The sequence below is a fragment of the Brienomyrus brachyistius genome, chromosome 13 (genome assembly GCF_023856365.1).
Source record: "Brienomyrus brachyistius isolate T26 chromosome 13, BBRACH_0.4, whole genome shotgun sequence".
NCBI lineage: Eukaryota > Metazoa > Chordata > Actinopteri > Osteoglossiformes > Mormyridae > Brienomyrus > Brienomyrus brachyistius.
The window spans coordinates 7,641,063-7,657,229 of record NC_064545.1 but is presented as its reverse complement, the minus strand read 5'-3'; the positions used below and the strand labels follow the sequence as shown (position 1 = coordinate 7,657,229).

General features: G+C 45.6%; 1 protein-coding gene and 1 long non-coding RNA gene across 2 annotated transcripts; one reads left to right on the top strand and one right to left on the bottom strand.

Moving 5' to 3' along the window:
- Positions 1–1,204: 1,204 nt before the first annotated feature.
- Positions 1,205–16,046, top strand: LOC125706717 (immunoglobulin superfamily member 22-like). The gene is made up of 23 exons (XM_048973540.1): positions 1,205–1,498; positions 2,215–2,368; positions 2,859–2,990; positions 3,499–3,635; positions 4,270–4,369; positions 4,469–4,505; positions 5,201–5,375; positions 5,763–5,876; positions 5,969–6,131; positions 6,824–7,099; positions 7,451–7,735; positions 8,213–8,337; positions 8,430–8,571; positions 8,670–8,966; positions 9,156–9,458; positions 9,823–9,996; positions 10,207–10,335; positions 10,965–11,261; positions 11,994–12,082; positions 13,513–13,705; positions 14,252–14,551; positions 15,016–15,342; positions 15,471–16,046. Exons 2-23 carry the CDS (start codon positions 2,230–2,232, stop codon positions 15,536–15,538), a joined length of 4,002 nt encoding a protein of 1,333 aa, XP_048829497.1. The 5' UTR covers positions 1,205–1,498; positions 2,215–2,229; the 3' UTR covers positions 15,539–16,046.
- Positions 6,125–15,116, bottom strand: LOC125706724 (uncharacterized). The gene is made up of 3 exons (XR_007382062.1): positions 15,049–15,116; positions 10,992–11,371; positions 6,125–6,713 (listed from the first exon to the last, which is right to left on the bottom strand). It is a non-coding gene; the product is annotated as an uncharacterized LOC125706724 (long non-coding RNA).
- Positions 16,047–16,167: the final 121 nt, after the last annotated feature.

Sequence of the window (16,167 nt, the reverse complement as noted above, 5' to 3'; positions counted from 1 at the left end):
ATAATGACACTTCAGAAATGTGTCTCTTATATCTTCAGTTTTATTTTCTAAAAAAAACCTTTTTGCATTGCTTAAAATATAAACAGCAGTACGACTATGTTTTTTTGTTGCTGTTGCCAAAGCTCAAACAGGAGTGCGAAGACTTCCAGCACAAGGCCCTATTAATCGCAAGCAAAACAATGACAGCACGTCTGCCAGGCCGGGAAATTGAAAAGGACCACAGGAGGATGCCTGTATTTTCAAACTCCAGGATCAGCTTTCAGACTGCTTAGTACATAGTGCTCAGTTATACTCTTTATAGTGATTTCTCAGTTGTGGGGTCCTTTGCTCCTGCCAGTATCCACAATGGCTGGAATTGATGGCCCGGAAATAGCATGGGTCCAGAGTTAGGGGTTCGAATCCCACATCTGCTCTGTGTGGTTGGAGTTTGTGCGATGTCCCTGTTCGTCCTCCTTAAACCGCCTGTAGTATATGACTGTGTGTGCCCTGCAATGGACTGGCACCCCGTCTATGGTGTGACCCAACCTTGTGCCCTACGCTGCCTGGGATAGGCTCCAGGCAAGCCCCCCCCCCCCCCAACCAGGACAAGCAGGTACACCATTTAGTGATGAAGTAGGGCATGTACTCACATTAAAAATCAGACATCCCTTCAGTGCCTGTTTTCAGTAGCACAGAAAAACACATCATACAACTTTTCATATTATATTATTGTCAAAGGCTATGGAGAAAAATGCATTTAAATAAATCTCACGAAGAAGACGAAGCATTATTAATGTGACTAAAGTTTATTTAAGTACAGGGACTACAGTACACTCTCAGAAAAATAGGTAAAAATGTGTAGCTCTGGTTGTCACTACACCCGCTACACCCTTGTAATTGTACATTTTAAGGTACAGAAATGGACTCTGAGGAACAATATATTCCATCAGACTTTTCTGAGTATGTGAGTACAAACAACATTCATGTAACCCCCATATGGTACTATGTTCCTCTGAGTCCATTTTTGTACCTTAATAGGTACAATTACCTAGAGCTATGGGTACAACTGGCAGACCCTTGAGGGTACCATCCCAGTGACAATTGTTTTGCTGTTTTTCTGAGAGTGTAGGGACTAATGCTGTACAAAAGCAGGCTGTTAAGGGATCCAAGCAGGTCGATTGGGTCACTTGTGCCATCACACGCATATCACCCCCCAAGGCTAATCGCATATGAGCTCAGCTACTGAAATACATTCCTTCAGACTTTTCCCTGGAGGACCCCTGAGTATGTGAGATTCTGAGATCAGACAGGCTGCAGTAAGGCAATCTGACTTGGGGGAGTCCGGGTGGCTGGTGGAGGCCTGGTCAGGACCTTATTTGTCCAGTACTGGAACCAAGTAGGTGGTAGCTGAGGTGCAGGGGCAGGACCGTTCACAGACGAAACAGCACAGGAAGCCAGCCGGCCCCTGAAGCAGACCTTCCTCCAGGGCAGTGTACCGTCATCACTCTCTCAGCTGCAGGTATTTCCACCAACACTCGAATATAAATATCATATGTTCAGGAGTAAACATGAAGATCAAAGTTGAGTTTAACTTGAGTATGATTACTCTATTTTTCAAAATATTGCTGTTGGGCTATTGGAACTGATTTTATTTTACTTATTTATTTTGGTAAACTCAGCCTGTTTATCAGATACCGTAAGATATTTAATTAGCTCGAATCCTCTGCATTTCCTTTTTTTCCCCTCGTCCTTTGATGTTAGCAGACTTTAAGACAGGTCTGACAGACTCTTTGTTCAACTATTATTATGAGGTGAAATCAGCTGTTTTAGAGCCATGTGTTGTGTTCGCGCAGTTACTGGCTGAGTATGGACAGGGCTGCTTGAGTGTGGGTGTCCTCTGACTCGTATGGCTGAAGAACAGCAGAATATTATCTTGCAATCGCTGCAATATAGTGACAGCATTTGATGAATGTTTATCGGGAATAATTCAAAGTATAACTTAGACCCACAATCCTTTTCGTGGTTGATGCTGCATTGAATGTCTGCTGTAGTTCTCATTATGGCTGAGCCACAAAACATTACACAAAAATGTAATGGCTTCCAAAAATAGCACTTAAATTACAAGATGCAGAAGGGACATGTAATGAAACAGACACTGCAAGCTGAAGACCATTTGATCCCCCTGATCATGGCCCCACCGCCTGGTCAGTTACCGCTCATCCTTAGGAATAACAGATCTTTGTCACCAGTATGGAAACAAAGTTCCTCCAGACGTCCAGAGGAAGGGTGGAGCATCACTCTGATGTCCAGATGTCCTCCTCTTCTACGTCTGTCACCACAAGCAGCACCAAACTGCGCAAAGTCTCTCAAACTTCTAAGGTTTTCGACGGTAAGGTTTACAAATCTGGTGGCAATGGTAGCCCTGGCTAGGGGGCTCCTGTGCAGGGTGAGACATTCAGGTACAAAAAGTACAAATTCCAGACCAAGATTTTGTTTCAGCCAACCAGCTGAGTACTCTGTGACCGTGACTCTTTATAGTCAACTGCTTGGTTGAAACAAAATATTGGCCTAGATCTGTACTGGGGCCCCGTTTTGCTGAGTAACATTCTCCTTTATCCCATGTTTAGCTTTACTGTTATATTTGAAATAAACTTGGATTTCAGTGTAATAACGATAAGATTATGACTGCAGTGTTGGAAAAAGGTCAATCTGTGTAAGCCCTGAGCAAACAATGGCAACTGTTCAAATAACTTGTGTATTCTTCTGTTCAAAGAAATTGTGTATTTTACGCACATATTCAAGATTATGTTTCATATCAAAGGATTCACAGGGAAACGCCTCTTAGTGTGTGTGTGTGTGTGTGTGTGTGTGTCTTACAGAACAGTCTGGGCAGCGAAAGATCTCAACTGTGGTGGAGTCATTCAGCCAGGTCCACAAGTCCTTCGAGATCCCAGCAGGAGAGTCCGTCCCAGATTTTGAGGAGAAGCCCCGCCCCATTACGGCACAGGAGGGTGTGTCCCCGCCCTGATATTTTGTACCGTCTCACTATCCTGGCCAACTCTGTCAGTTTCTCTAAGCAACTCTATGAAACAAGTGTTACAGATTTATGGATGTCAACTATAATGGCTGTTGGCGATGATACCTAAGAACACGAAGTAAAAGTGCTTCTGAATAGATGGTTAGGAAACAACCAACCAAACTTGTCATGAACAGTCTTGCTGCACTGGAGTGTGTTGTCATGTTTTGCATGGAAACTTCTTGATGGGCAGACCTTGACCTGAGACTGAACCTCAGCATCACACACTGTAAATAAGCTCGCTATCCCTCGGCTAAATAATTCACATTGTGCTTCAGACAGGATTCTGATGTCCCCTGAGGCTGCCTGTAGGCGAATGTGTCACTGTTTAATCAGACATTCATGGGAGAGACTCGAGCTGAGGAAGGGCTGCTGAACTGAAGCGATCTGCTTTCCCCGCGACGGCTTGAGCGAATGTAAATATGGGGGCTCGTTCTCGGCAGGGGACAAGGCCTCCTTTAAGGTGAAGGTGACGGGGAATCCCAAGCCCATTGTGACGTGGAAGAGAGAAAGTGGGAAACCTCTGACTGAAGGGGCCATGACCTACTACGACAACATCAACAAGCTGTATGTTTTGAAGGTATCAGCTCTACGTATTTGATGCTATGAGATGGAGCTAGAAGTGTAGCATGAGCGATTAAGCTTTCCATCTATGTGCACAAAACCAAGGGAAACTAACACAGTAAGTACTGGGCTTAGCCTCTGTTCTGCGAAACATTCTCTGATCTAGTGACATCTAGATGCAGAGAGAGTCAAAGCAGAATCGTGAGCTGTAATTGAATTCGCATTCGGCATTGAACGACGTAAGGGACCTCATTAGCCACAGGCTCCTGTGTCTCTAGGCTGTCAGGTCTGACAGGAAGCCATGAGTCTTGTGAAAAAGGGAGCAGAAAAACACACTTGAATCCTTTTAGTCTTTCAGGGGAGATTTAGTGCTACCTGCCACTCTGCCAGAAAACCTTTAATCAAGCTTATGTTGCCATTATTAAGCAATTAACAAGTGGGTGCTGACATATGTATCTCAGAGTGCCATCTGTTTCATGGGTGAGAAGTGCTTGTTTAGGTAAAGTGCTAACTGTCTCCTGAATATAATAGAGACATCTACTGTTTGTTTATGATATTGCCGGGAAATCGGGTCAGTCTGCTCACTCCCTCTCACTGCTTTTTAGAGCCATGTTTTAAAGCCTCTTAATTAGCTTTTCCCTTCCACACAGATTAAATCTCTAACCATGGAAGATGGAGATGTCTACAAGTGCATCGTCTCCAACGATCATGGAGAGGCTGTCTACTGCATGTCACTCATAGTGACGGAAAGTATGTCGTCTACATTTACAATTTTCTATGTTCGTAAACTGATTACTGATTTGTCCAAGTTTTGCTATTGGTATTTTGAACACCTGATTTGTCTCCAAGATCCGGCGATGGATTTCAAGAAGATGCTGAAGAAACGGTACGGCTGTGTTCCCCATGATCGGTGCTATCGTTATTGTGTTGGAAGCATAGATCTTTTATACCTCCTAGCCTCCCACATCTCCACAATTTCCTGCAGTCCTCTGCTACCACACCCATCTCTTACAGTCATTCTTCCATCCACACTAAGCAATGATGGCCAAAAGGATGCTTCATGAACCATTTGTAGTATTTTTTGACCCCACTAGATGGTGCTCTTTGTTCTAAAAAGAGCTCAATGCTTGGCCCAAAGAAAACAAAGAGCACCATCTAGTGGGGTCAAAAAATACAGCAAATGGCTCATGAGGCACAGTTTTGGCTATACCTAGCACTAAACCCTAGTCCCTTCTCTCTCAACACCAGCTCATCTTTCCAACTCTACCTAACCCAGTAGCACCATCCACCCACAGCAGCTAAAGTGTACCGGAGTCCAGTTACCCTGTGCTATGTCTTCTGCCTTATCTGCCTTGTCTCTATTACAAAGACTTGGGACTTGTTTCTTCTAAAGTGTCACTGTTTATTTCCATAATAGAACATATTCTAAATGGCATTCTTACATTCTCTACAGCGTTTTCAAATGATTTTATCCAGTGTTGAAATAAATTCAGGAAGAAACTGGCTAAGTTTTGTCTTCCAGATTTTTTTGTGTGTACAGTGTTCAGCTAGTTTAGTTGCCTCATAAAATCTCATGTCCAGGAGCACACCAGCTCCCAAGGAGGAGAAGAAGCCTATCACAGAGGAGGAGATGTTGAAGATTTTATCTGGAGCAGATAAGAAGGACTATGAGCGCATCTGTGCTGAGTACGGCTTCACCGACTTCAGAGGAATTCTGAAGAAGCTCAAGGAGATGAAAAAGAAGGGAGATGAAGAGGTCTTGCTGTCTAATATTACAGCTTTAAGACATTTCACTGTTACATGAAACATTCCTCAACATTCACTACAGACTGATTTTACCCATTTACACTTTACATTGACTGCACCTTCATAATGCCTTTACAATGATTGTACGATAATAATTACGACACATTATATAATAATAACAAATATTACTATTGCATATAATAATGTATATTAAAGCTGTATTTGATGGGATGTTGAGGTATACTTACAAGGTGCTTATGAATGTTCTGTGAATGCGTCATAAATGAATTGTGAAGGTCCACTGAATGTTCTGATGAATTCATTATGAAGATACAAGGTCTTTGTAGCAGGGCCTCATCTGCCAGACAGTGTGGGTCATCATTTCTCTATTCCACAGATGGTGAAGGTCCTGAAACCCTTGGAAGACATTACGGCCAAGGCGGATTCCAATGTGGTTTTTGAGACCATTCTGGGACTGAAAGACCCTAACATCAAAATGCTGTGGTTCAAGGTACAGTTCCAAACACAAGGTACAAAACAAGGCAGAAGGTCTGTGTAGCGGAGATGCTCGTGACCTATATACATGCCTGTTTTTCCTTTCAGGACACAGAGCTGCTACGGATCCAGTACTCCTTGGGGAAGTATGAGCTGAAACAGATGGGCACTAAGTTCATGCTGTGTATCTCCAGCGTTAGCCTGAAGGACTCTGGCAGCTACTCACTGAAGGTTGGAGAGAAGACCCTCTCTGCAAGGCTCAATGTCATAGGCGAGTTTGCCAGCAGTCGCATTGCAATGTGGCACCTGCAGGGCCATCCACATGCTCCATGCTTGCGTGCTCATTGAAGCATGAACCCACACATACTCTAATGTCTTACTGGGGTGCCTTTGTGCATTTCAACATGCAGGGGCTTAAGAACAGGGGAGGACAGGGGGGTCGTGCTCCCTTAGTATTTAATTTGGCTTTATTCATCCCCCTTGAAAATAGACCTTTGTATTTAAGTGACTATTTTATGCCACCGCAATATCTATTCCCTATACTCTTATCTACATGGGTTTGCCATATGATATATTTTCTTACTTATACACACATTCCAAAATTTGCTATATTCCACAATTTCTACTTATTAACTCAGTGAACATATGTTTTTTAGATGCAGACGAGCACTGAGTTATTCAAATTTGGCCCATTTCAGTCACCTCGAGCCTCTAGAAGGTTTTATTCCACTGAACACAATAAATCATCTAGGATTTATTAGGTGGCATGTGGCCCAGATGCCTGCGAGATGTTCTTCAGCAGAGGTGAAGGTCATGTCGCTGTGTTTAGTCCACTCGCGTCTCTTCGATTGATCTGCAATGTTAAAAAAAAGAGTGTACCTCCTGGGGAGTAACTTGAAGGAGCACATGTAAGCTACCCTTGTTGTTCTTATTTCCTCTCTTCCCTGGCTGCTAACCACTCAGATGAACCTTTGAAGTTCACGTCAGACCTGAAGCCTGTGCGTGTGACCGAGCGGCAGACAGCCATCTTCGAGGTGCGTCTGTCCAAGAAGACCGACAAGCCGCCCGTGTGGAAGTTTGGTGGTAAGGAGCTGAAGCGTGATGAGAAATTTGACGTGGTCGTGTCTGAGGACGGGCTCACCCACACGCTGAAGATCAAGGACGTGAGGCCAAGCGAGACGGGCGAGTACACCTTAAGCCTGGGCGACCTGACCAGCACGTCCCCTCTCTTCATCGACAGTAAGCGGAGCTGCAGTAATGAACCCTTTGGGCTGTAAATCTTCTGGTTCCAATAGCACTCATTGTTTCCCTTGATAGTCTTCTCACTACACCTGGCAGGTCTTGTTCAGTAGTATCTTGTAAAGAGTCTGATCACAATATAAGATAATGTTCAAAAGAAACGTGAATAGGAGAGGCTCCTAATTTCCAGGTATTGAGTAACACCTGTTGAGTAGGCACATAATTACGTGGTCTGTTTTCAGGCATCCAATCATGATGGATTGTTATAGCTCTTGAAGTCGTCCATATGGCAGATTCTCATACCTTCCAGCTACCAGCTGCCTTGGGCTCCCTTTTTCTCCCCCATCTCAGGGATACCTATCAAATTTGTGAGCCACCTGAAGAATGTGCATGTGAAGGAGAAGGGCAAGGCACGGCTGGAGTGTGAGATGAGCTCCAAGGACGTGCATATCAAGTGGCTGAAGGATGGAGAGGACATCTCCAACAACCCCCGCTACAGCTTAATGCGCGAGGGCAAGCGGGCAGAGATCGTCATCGACGACTGCGACCTGGCAGACAGCGGCGAGTACACCATCGTCTGCACGCAGGATAATGACGCCCAGGAGTACATCAGCTCCGCCAACCTCATCGTGGATGGTATGAAAATCCGTAGATTCTCCATCAATTAACCAGTGGAATCTTACTTAAACGGTATCTCTCTTCTAGTTCTGCCCAAAATATGCAACTTACAGTTAAAATAAAGTCTCTGACAGGCATAGTAATGTGGGATTTTACTGTAGGACACAGTCACATCGTCCTCCTTAGTCAATAACTCATGACAGCTATGACCTGTAACTGACACAGCTATGACACTTTCCACCATGGAAGTTGCTGGACAACCTTAGAATCACACATTTCAATTAATGAATTTGATGAGTGGATTATGGAATCGTTAATGGAATAATTATCATCGCTGATCATTTACATCGTTATACATAATTCCATTGCACCCACATGAAGTTGTGCATTCATTTCCTTGCAGCCTTGTTAGCGAATCAGAATTCTGTAACTGTTTTGTCACGCCTCTGGAGGTCCACAGCAATTTCTCATCTGCATGTGTTTCTGTGTTCTCAGAACGCTTTGCTACTGTCAAGAGTGGGATGTCTGACATCCAGTGTCCCACTGACTCCAGTTCAGAGCTGTGCGTGGTCCTGAATGACGAGAAAGTGGAGGGGGTGTGGCTAAAAGATGGCAAGGAGGTACGTGAAGTTCAGTTCCATTGGCTTATTCTTTGGCATACATTGTGACCCTGCTTGGTCACGTCATGCTTTCAGCTTCGCCCGATCTGCAGGTGTCAGATATGAGTGGAATTCAAGTGATCAAACAGGGTGCTGTGCACAAGCTGATCTTCAACAAGGTGGGTGAGGAACATGAAGGCAGGTATACCTTCAGGGCCAAAGGAGCGGAGAGTGAAGCAGTGCTGTCAATTGCAGGTGAAATACCTCCCCAACACAACAGCAACATAGGTATGGTTGCCATGACCACTTGATCCATAACACAGCTTTCTCTATCCTTTACTTTTGTCCCTTAGATCCTCCAGCTATTGACCCCATCATGCTGGAGGTATTAGCCAGCAACCCTGTAACTGTGAAGGCCGGGCAGACAGCCATCATCAAGATCCCTTTCAAGGGCAAGCCCATTCCCAGAGTGACATGGTACAAGGATGGCATTGAAGTGACAGGGGATGCACGCACCACCCTAGAACGAGAGGCGGACTTCACCACGCTGATGCTTGCCAAATGCGTGCGTGAGGACAGTGGCACCATCATGCTGAGGCTTAAGAGCGACTGTGGAACCGCCATTGCTAACATGCACCTTAACGTCTTGGGTGAGTGGCCAACGTCTACACAGCCCAACGGTTGTATGACTAGCGGCACAGCTGTTCAATTAGCATCTCAAAAACATTTTGTTCCAGTTTATTACCGTTAGTTGAGCAGCTAGCTTTCCAGTATCCCTACCCTACCCATCACTGGGTAGCAGAGTAGGAAGTGGTGTGTTGCTTATTTTGCCCCCACAGATCGCCCCAAGCCCCCCCAAGGTAACGTGGAGTTCCTAGAGCGGACAGGAAGGTGCATCAAAATGAAGTGGAAGGCACCACGGGACAATGGGGGCAAGCAAGTGACCAGCTTCATCATCGAGAGGTGTTTGGCGGGGAAAAAGTCCTGGATGAAGGTGGGGGAGGTCGACCCCAGCACCACCTTCTTCAGCAACGACAAGGTGGAGGAGGGGAAAGCCTATCAGTACCGCATTCGAGCCGTCAACTCGGAGGGTGTGAGTGACCCGCTGGAGACGGAGGAGGTCTGTGCTGGGGAGCCCATTGGTGAGATATGTGTGGCGCTATGTGGTTATGGGGCTAACAGAGAGGGATCCAGGCTGGATGGGTGCTAAACACTCTGCTGACAAGTTCTAGCATAACGGATATTCTGCCAGCTGTATTACTTGATAAATAATGCAGATAGTAATTTCCTAAATCCAGGTCTCACAAAAATCATACTTATTATTGTTTGAATCTGCATGGAGATCATCTGGAAAGTTTTACAATGTGATTAATTGAGATTAAGATTAAGATTAAGATTAACTTTTTTGGTTCCGGGGGTGAAATTCTGTACAGTGTGATTCTAGTCAATACCCAATCATTGAAAGTCACTAACTGCTGGATTGTACTGGTGCCCCACTTTGGACAGAGCCCCCAGGCACGACCTCTCAGCCTCAGATTACAGATGTGACCAAGGATGCAGTCACTGTGACCTGGACCCCACCTGCCCAGGATGGGGGCGCCCCTGTGCTGGGTTACATGATCGAGAGGAGAAAGAAAGGCAGCAATATGTGGGTCCCGGTCAGTAAGGAGCTCATCCAAGGTTTGTGTGCCTTTGTTCAAGGTTCCCTTCCCCCGGGGCCATGCTGTTCTTCATTGTCGTTTTATACAGGAGCCAGGATATTTGAAGCCTCAGCACTTAATATAGAATGCAGGCCTACAGTGGTGTGCTGAGGTGCAGGGCATTTCATTGCTGCATTTCTGTACAATCTAAACAGCCATTTCATCAATTGTTCCTGTCTTCTACCATAAGATACCAAATACACAGTGGGTGGGTTGGTGGAAGACATGGAGTATGAGTTCAGGGTAGTCAGCGTGAACAGAGCTGGACCGGGCGTCCCCAGCAGCAGCTCCAACTCCGTGCTCGCAAAGGACCCTGTCCGTGAGTATCCAGGGCACAAAAACCCACCCATACATCCTGTAAACCGCTTGTCCAGTATGGGGTTAAGGTAAATGTAATGAAACATTAAATAGCTCCTAAAGGGCACTCCAGCCATTCCATGTGTATGTTATGTACATGTATATGTTCGTAAGTTGTTATTCGACATCATTTTAAGGGTATACACAAGTACAAAGAACTAGGATGCTGGGAGTACGCACGCTACGCTGCTGCGCGGCGGGAGTAGCGGGCAGAAGCAGAAAAAAACAATTAGTGTTGCGGACAGGAAACGGTAGCCCAATGACCGCAATTTGGACTTACGGTCGTCTTTGTTCGTATGTCTGAAAGTTCGTAAGTTGAAAGTTCATAAGTAGAGGAGCGTCTGTACATTGGTGTGTTACATGGTTACTGAGGTAGCCTGTGGAAAGGTTGTGGCTAAGCTGACACACTTGGACAGGCATAATATCATAGTTTTACACGAACATGAAGATCTACATGTCATTTTCTTGTCATTGTCTTTTGCACGGTACTGTACTGTACATCCTCTGGTGATATTTTGGTTACATAATTGCTATTACAGATGTATTATTGAAATATAATATAATAAAATGAGTTGATCATCCTCTGCAAAGGTGCTCCTGGCTTGGTAAAGGACTTACATGTGACCGACTCGTCCAGTTCCTCCATCTCTCTGGGCTGGTGGCCCCCGCAGCAAGGCGATGACCCTTCAGGCTACATCCTGGAGATGCGCCCTGACGACGCCAAGGAGTGGTCAAAGTGCACCAAGGTCCCCATCGCTGGCACCAGCTACACAGTGGGAGGCCTGCAGGACCGCATGAAGTACTGCTTCCGTATCCGCGCCGTTAACGAAGGCGGCGTCGGGGAGCCCGTCGCACTCGAGCAGGGGGTGCCGGCCATGCCGCCCCCTGGTGAGCATAGGCTGGGGATAGCGGGCCCACGTTCAGATGCAGTGCTGTGAGATCTGGTACCATCATAGCCATCCAACTATGGGGAACATTTTTCAGGTCCCCACAAAGATCTGCAAATGCAATCAAAAAAGTAAAAAAGCCAAATATTTTGTTTGGATATACTTATGGTTAAAGTTAGGAATGGGTAGGGGTTAAAGTCGTCATTGTTAGATTAACTTTTTTCCCATTTGACTGAATACATGGACTCTGTGTTCATGTGTGTGTGTTTGTCAGTCCTGTGATGAACAATGTAGTGCACATGACTAGGGTACATCCTGGATGAGAAGCCAGTCCATCACAGGGCACATATACACTGATACACATGCACTCTGTGAGCAATTTAGGGACAACAGTTATACTTTATAATATATACTGAATATCCTTGGATTGTACGGAGTAAAACTGTGCAACACAGCAAGAACATGCAAACCACACGCACACAGAACAGGCGAGGTGAAAAAAGAAATTGCATGTTTCTACATTAACCCTTATCTAACATTTTTTAATGTTTTAAGTTACAGTCATAAACTGTTTTTTTATAATGGTAAAGCAATTCTAAAACTACCTGGTAAACCAAACAGTAGGATTACAAGATAAGGTTAGGAAATACCAGACTTATTCAGTCATGTGTGCAGCCATTTTATTGTTGCAGATACCTGCTTTACCTATATTTTCTGTGTCCTTCCCCTCCAGCGCCCCCTAGGTTTGACCTCCGTGGAAAAGTGAACAACCAGCGGCTGGTGCGCGCTGGCACAGCTCTGTGCATCCACGTCACTTTCACGGTGAGCCTGACTGTCCTGTAACATTCACACGCACCCCCACCTCCCACAGGGTGCTTCACAGTCCCCGCCGTAGATACGGCTGTGTGTCAGCTGTGTGACACCAGTGCAGCTACACTGAAGTAATAATATGAGCAATGTCTAAATTACCATAAAACAATATCTGTATGCTATAAAAGGCATCCTCCAATCACAGCTCTTGGATGGGATATCAGAAGTCCAAGGTCTGACACAGGCAGCATTAGGACATGAGGCGGGGAAACACCATGGATGAGGTGCATTGCAGGGCACACACACACACACACACACACACACACACACATACACACACTGCCCGTCACCTAACGACATGCCTTAGAGACCCAAACGACCTAGGGAGAATCACAGCAACAGCAGGATCTAAATTCCCAACCCCTAGTCCTGGGGGGGTACTCCAGGAAGCTGGAGTTCTTACTTAACTATATAACTAGTCATATTTAAAGTAGTCTGAGCTAAATGTATAAGTCAATTTAGCCCATACTACCTTAAAATCCAACAAGTTATCCGGCTAAGTGAGTAATCATGCTCTGTGGAGCACCCCCCTGGAGGTGTGAGGTGAATGAGCAGCTCCACGCGTCATGCCTGCCTCCAGTCACCACTCCCATGCAGGTCACACCCCTCATTGACTGAATGCTGAGCACACCGGCGGCATATCCCTTGATTATGCCAAGGGTGGTATGAGCACCTTCTCTGAATTACATTCTTTAAAAGGTGCTGAACCTGCTCCTTTCTAAACCCTTGGCTCTCAGCTCTTCCAACTCACTTAGACTGGTTTCTAAACTTTAACCTGTTTTCGTACACTCTGTACCATATGTGATTTGTATCTGATATTGGTATCCATATGGCTCTTCACTGGGTTCTGAACTTGCCTTGTGTTTTGACCATAATTATGTTTTGATGACTGTAGTGATGGCAAAAACTAACGATGGACAAAAATCACACTTCATGAACCATTTGCTGTATTTTTGGACCCCACTAGATGGTGCTCTCTCTTCAAAAAATGGTAGAAAGCAAACCAAGAGCGCCATCTAGTGGAATAAAAAAATACAGCAAATGGTTTACAAATTTCTCATTTTGACCTCACTACAGTAGGTTCCGGCCATTCCAGGTTGTGCATAATCAAACCTCCTAGCTCTGTGGCTGGATCCTCGAACCCTTTCATTATGCATTGAGCCTCCATGTCACCTCATATTCATCTGAACTGCTTCAATATAATATCGAGATGTATAAATGGGCCAGATTATAGGTAAATTACATAATGGCACAAGGTAGGTAATGACAGAGCAATTTAAAACGCTGCCCAGGGAGGTTTGAGTAGGGGATGTAGTGGGTTGGTCAAATGTGGTTGAGGAATCAATATTTCTGTACCTCCCCCACCCACCCTCCACCCTCAGGGGTCTCCTCCGCCAGTGGTGACCTGGCTGAAGAACGGCATCCCCACCACCGGCAGAGAGACCATCACCAAAGGGAAGGAGCATTCCCAGTTCCTCATCAGCTCATCCCAGCGCTCCGACTCCGGGCTGTACCGCATCGGGCTCCGCAATGACTATGGAGAGGTTCACTACGACGTCAGGGTTCAGGTCACAGGCAAGCCCAGACACACCTCACCACCCAGAAGAACCCAGGTTCTACTTAGGACCATCAACATTTGGACTGAGAGGCCCCTTTCATAAACAGATCTTGCCGTTACAGTAGTCATGTATCGTACCAGCTAAAAAAAAAATAACCAGCAATTGCTGGTGTAGCAGGTTCACACCAGTTCAAATAATATACAGGCAGTCCTCAGGTTGCGAACAAGATCCATTTCCTTGTAAAATTTGTAGGTAAAAAAACACAGTACATAATAATTATAATAATTATTATATAGTAATAATGAAAGTAACTTAGTATGGTACTGTACTGTACCTCGAGTTGACGAACCGCTGAAGCCACGCAATTGACGAGTGTCAAAAAGTAGTGCCATTGTATTTAAGTCAAATTTTCTGTAGAATAGGCTTCTTGGCAGCCCACTTGTATGTATGATTTGCCTGTAAGTCAGATGTTCTTAAACTGGTGGCTGTCCGTATATTCTGCACCACTACTGTCACTCCCATACTCTGAGACTCTGTTACCCGTCCCCCTCCCCTACCCCAGATGTCCCGCGCCCCCCCATGAACCTGCGTCTCGTAGAGGAGGTTCCCGGCATGGTGACGCTGCACTGGGATCACACGCCTGACCTGGCAGACGACGAGCACACCCACTACATCGTCCTGAAACGGGACAGCAGCACGGCCACCTGGTTCACAGCCACCGAGCGCGTCTTTAGCAGCAAGTACACCATCGGTGGCCTGCTGCCTGGCCGCAAGTACTACTTCCGGGTCATCGCCCGCAACCACATCGGGGACAGTGACCCCCTGGATTCCAAGGAGCCCTTCAGCATTGCTAAGGAGAAAGGTGCATAGGGAGCAGTGGTGAAGGACGGGTCCTCAGGAGAGTTTAACCACAAATAACCTCTTCATGAGATCAGTGTACGAGAACATTTATGAGGTCAGGCACTGATGTTGCATGTGAAGGCCTGGCTCGCAATCTCAGTTCTAGTTCATCCCAAAGGTGACTGACGGGGTTGAGGTCAGGGCTCTGTGTGGGCCAAGTTCTTCCACACCAAACTCACCCAACGGTGTCTTTATGGACCTTGCTTTGTGTACTGGGGCACCGTCACGCTGCAGAAAAGGGCCTTTCCCAAACTGTTCCCTCAAAGTTTGAAGCATAGAATTGTCCAAAATGTCTTTGTATGGTATTGGGACAAACTAGAGTGTGTGTGTTTTTGCCATTCCTACTTTTGGGAAATAGAAAAGCATGCTTCTGGCTTAAGACCATGTGACTAGTGCTGACCATCTCCCACTCCGCCTCCCTCACAGAACACTTCACCCTGAACCTGAAGCAGTACACACCCCAGGAGCGCTTGGCTGCACCACAGTTCCTGGTTCCCCTGAAGGACCACGCCGTGCGACGTGGGCACGACTGCACCATGAGCTGTGCCTTCGTGGCCTCCCCGCTAGTCCGGGTGTCCTGGTACAAAGGCGATGTCCAAATCCTGGAGAGCCCACGCTACTGGCAGACCACCGCCGACGGCGTCTGCACTCTCACCATCCCCACCTGCGGCGTTAAAGACAGCGGCGAGTACACCCTGATTGTGGAGAACACCCTGGGAAAGGTCAAATCCAAGTGCAACCTGGTCATCTTCGGTATGCATGACAGCTCAGGTCACAGGGAGACACAGAGACTGACAGACAGAGATTCAAAATTCAATACTAAGGAATGTTTCCTGAGAACTGTGTGACTTTCATGATTCTGGTGCTTTTGTTTTTGACAGATAAGGACGACAAGAGCCTGCTGGAGAGCCTGACTGAGCCTTCTAGGAAAGGCAAGCACATCATGTGACGCTGCCAAGCTCAGAGATAGGGGGAGCTGTTTCTCACACTGCTTCTGAAAGCATACCTTACTGTCTTAAGACACACTCCTGGCAATGGAAACTGAAATGTAGGCCACATGGCGCTTGATTAAATATTCTCCTTACTATTAGGTAATCCTGGCTAATGGCCAAGTATGTGATCCCTGACAACAATAGAGAAATTCTCTGGAGGTTTTCCTAATCCCAACTATGATTCTATTGCCAAAATATGCACCCAACTTATATATAATGATAGTTTTAATGTGTTTAATAATAAAATGAAAAATAAGTAAATACATTAATTGAGATTACTTTAGACACAAAATTATACAACTCGGCAGAGAGACGTTATTTTTACGTCCACCAGATGTCAGGCTTACTCTATGCCTACAGGGCATACTTAAAACTTCAATTTTCTACTGAATATAATCACACATAACTACGAATTGGATAAGACTGCGGCTTATTGTGTCCGCTGGTGTCTGGAAATGTATTATTTTAATCCTGTAGATTCATTTTTAAAGTTAATATATAAGATAGGTGCAGAAATGCAAATGTATCAAACAATAGAGCTGATTAGTATACAAGAATCTTTAATTTGGCCACAAAAACAAGATAA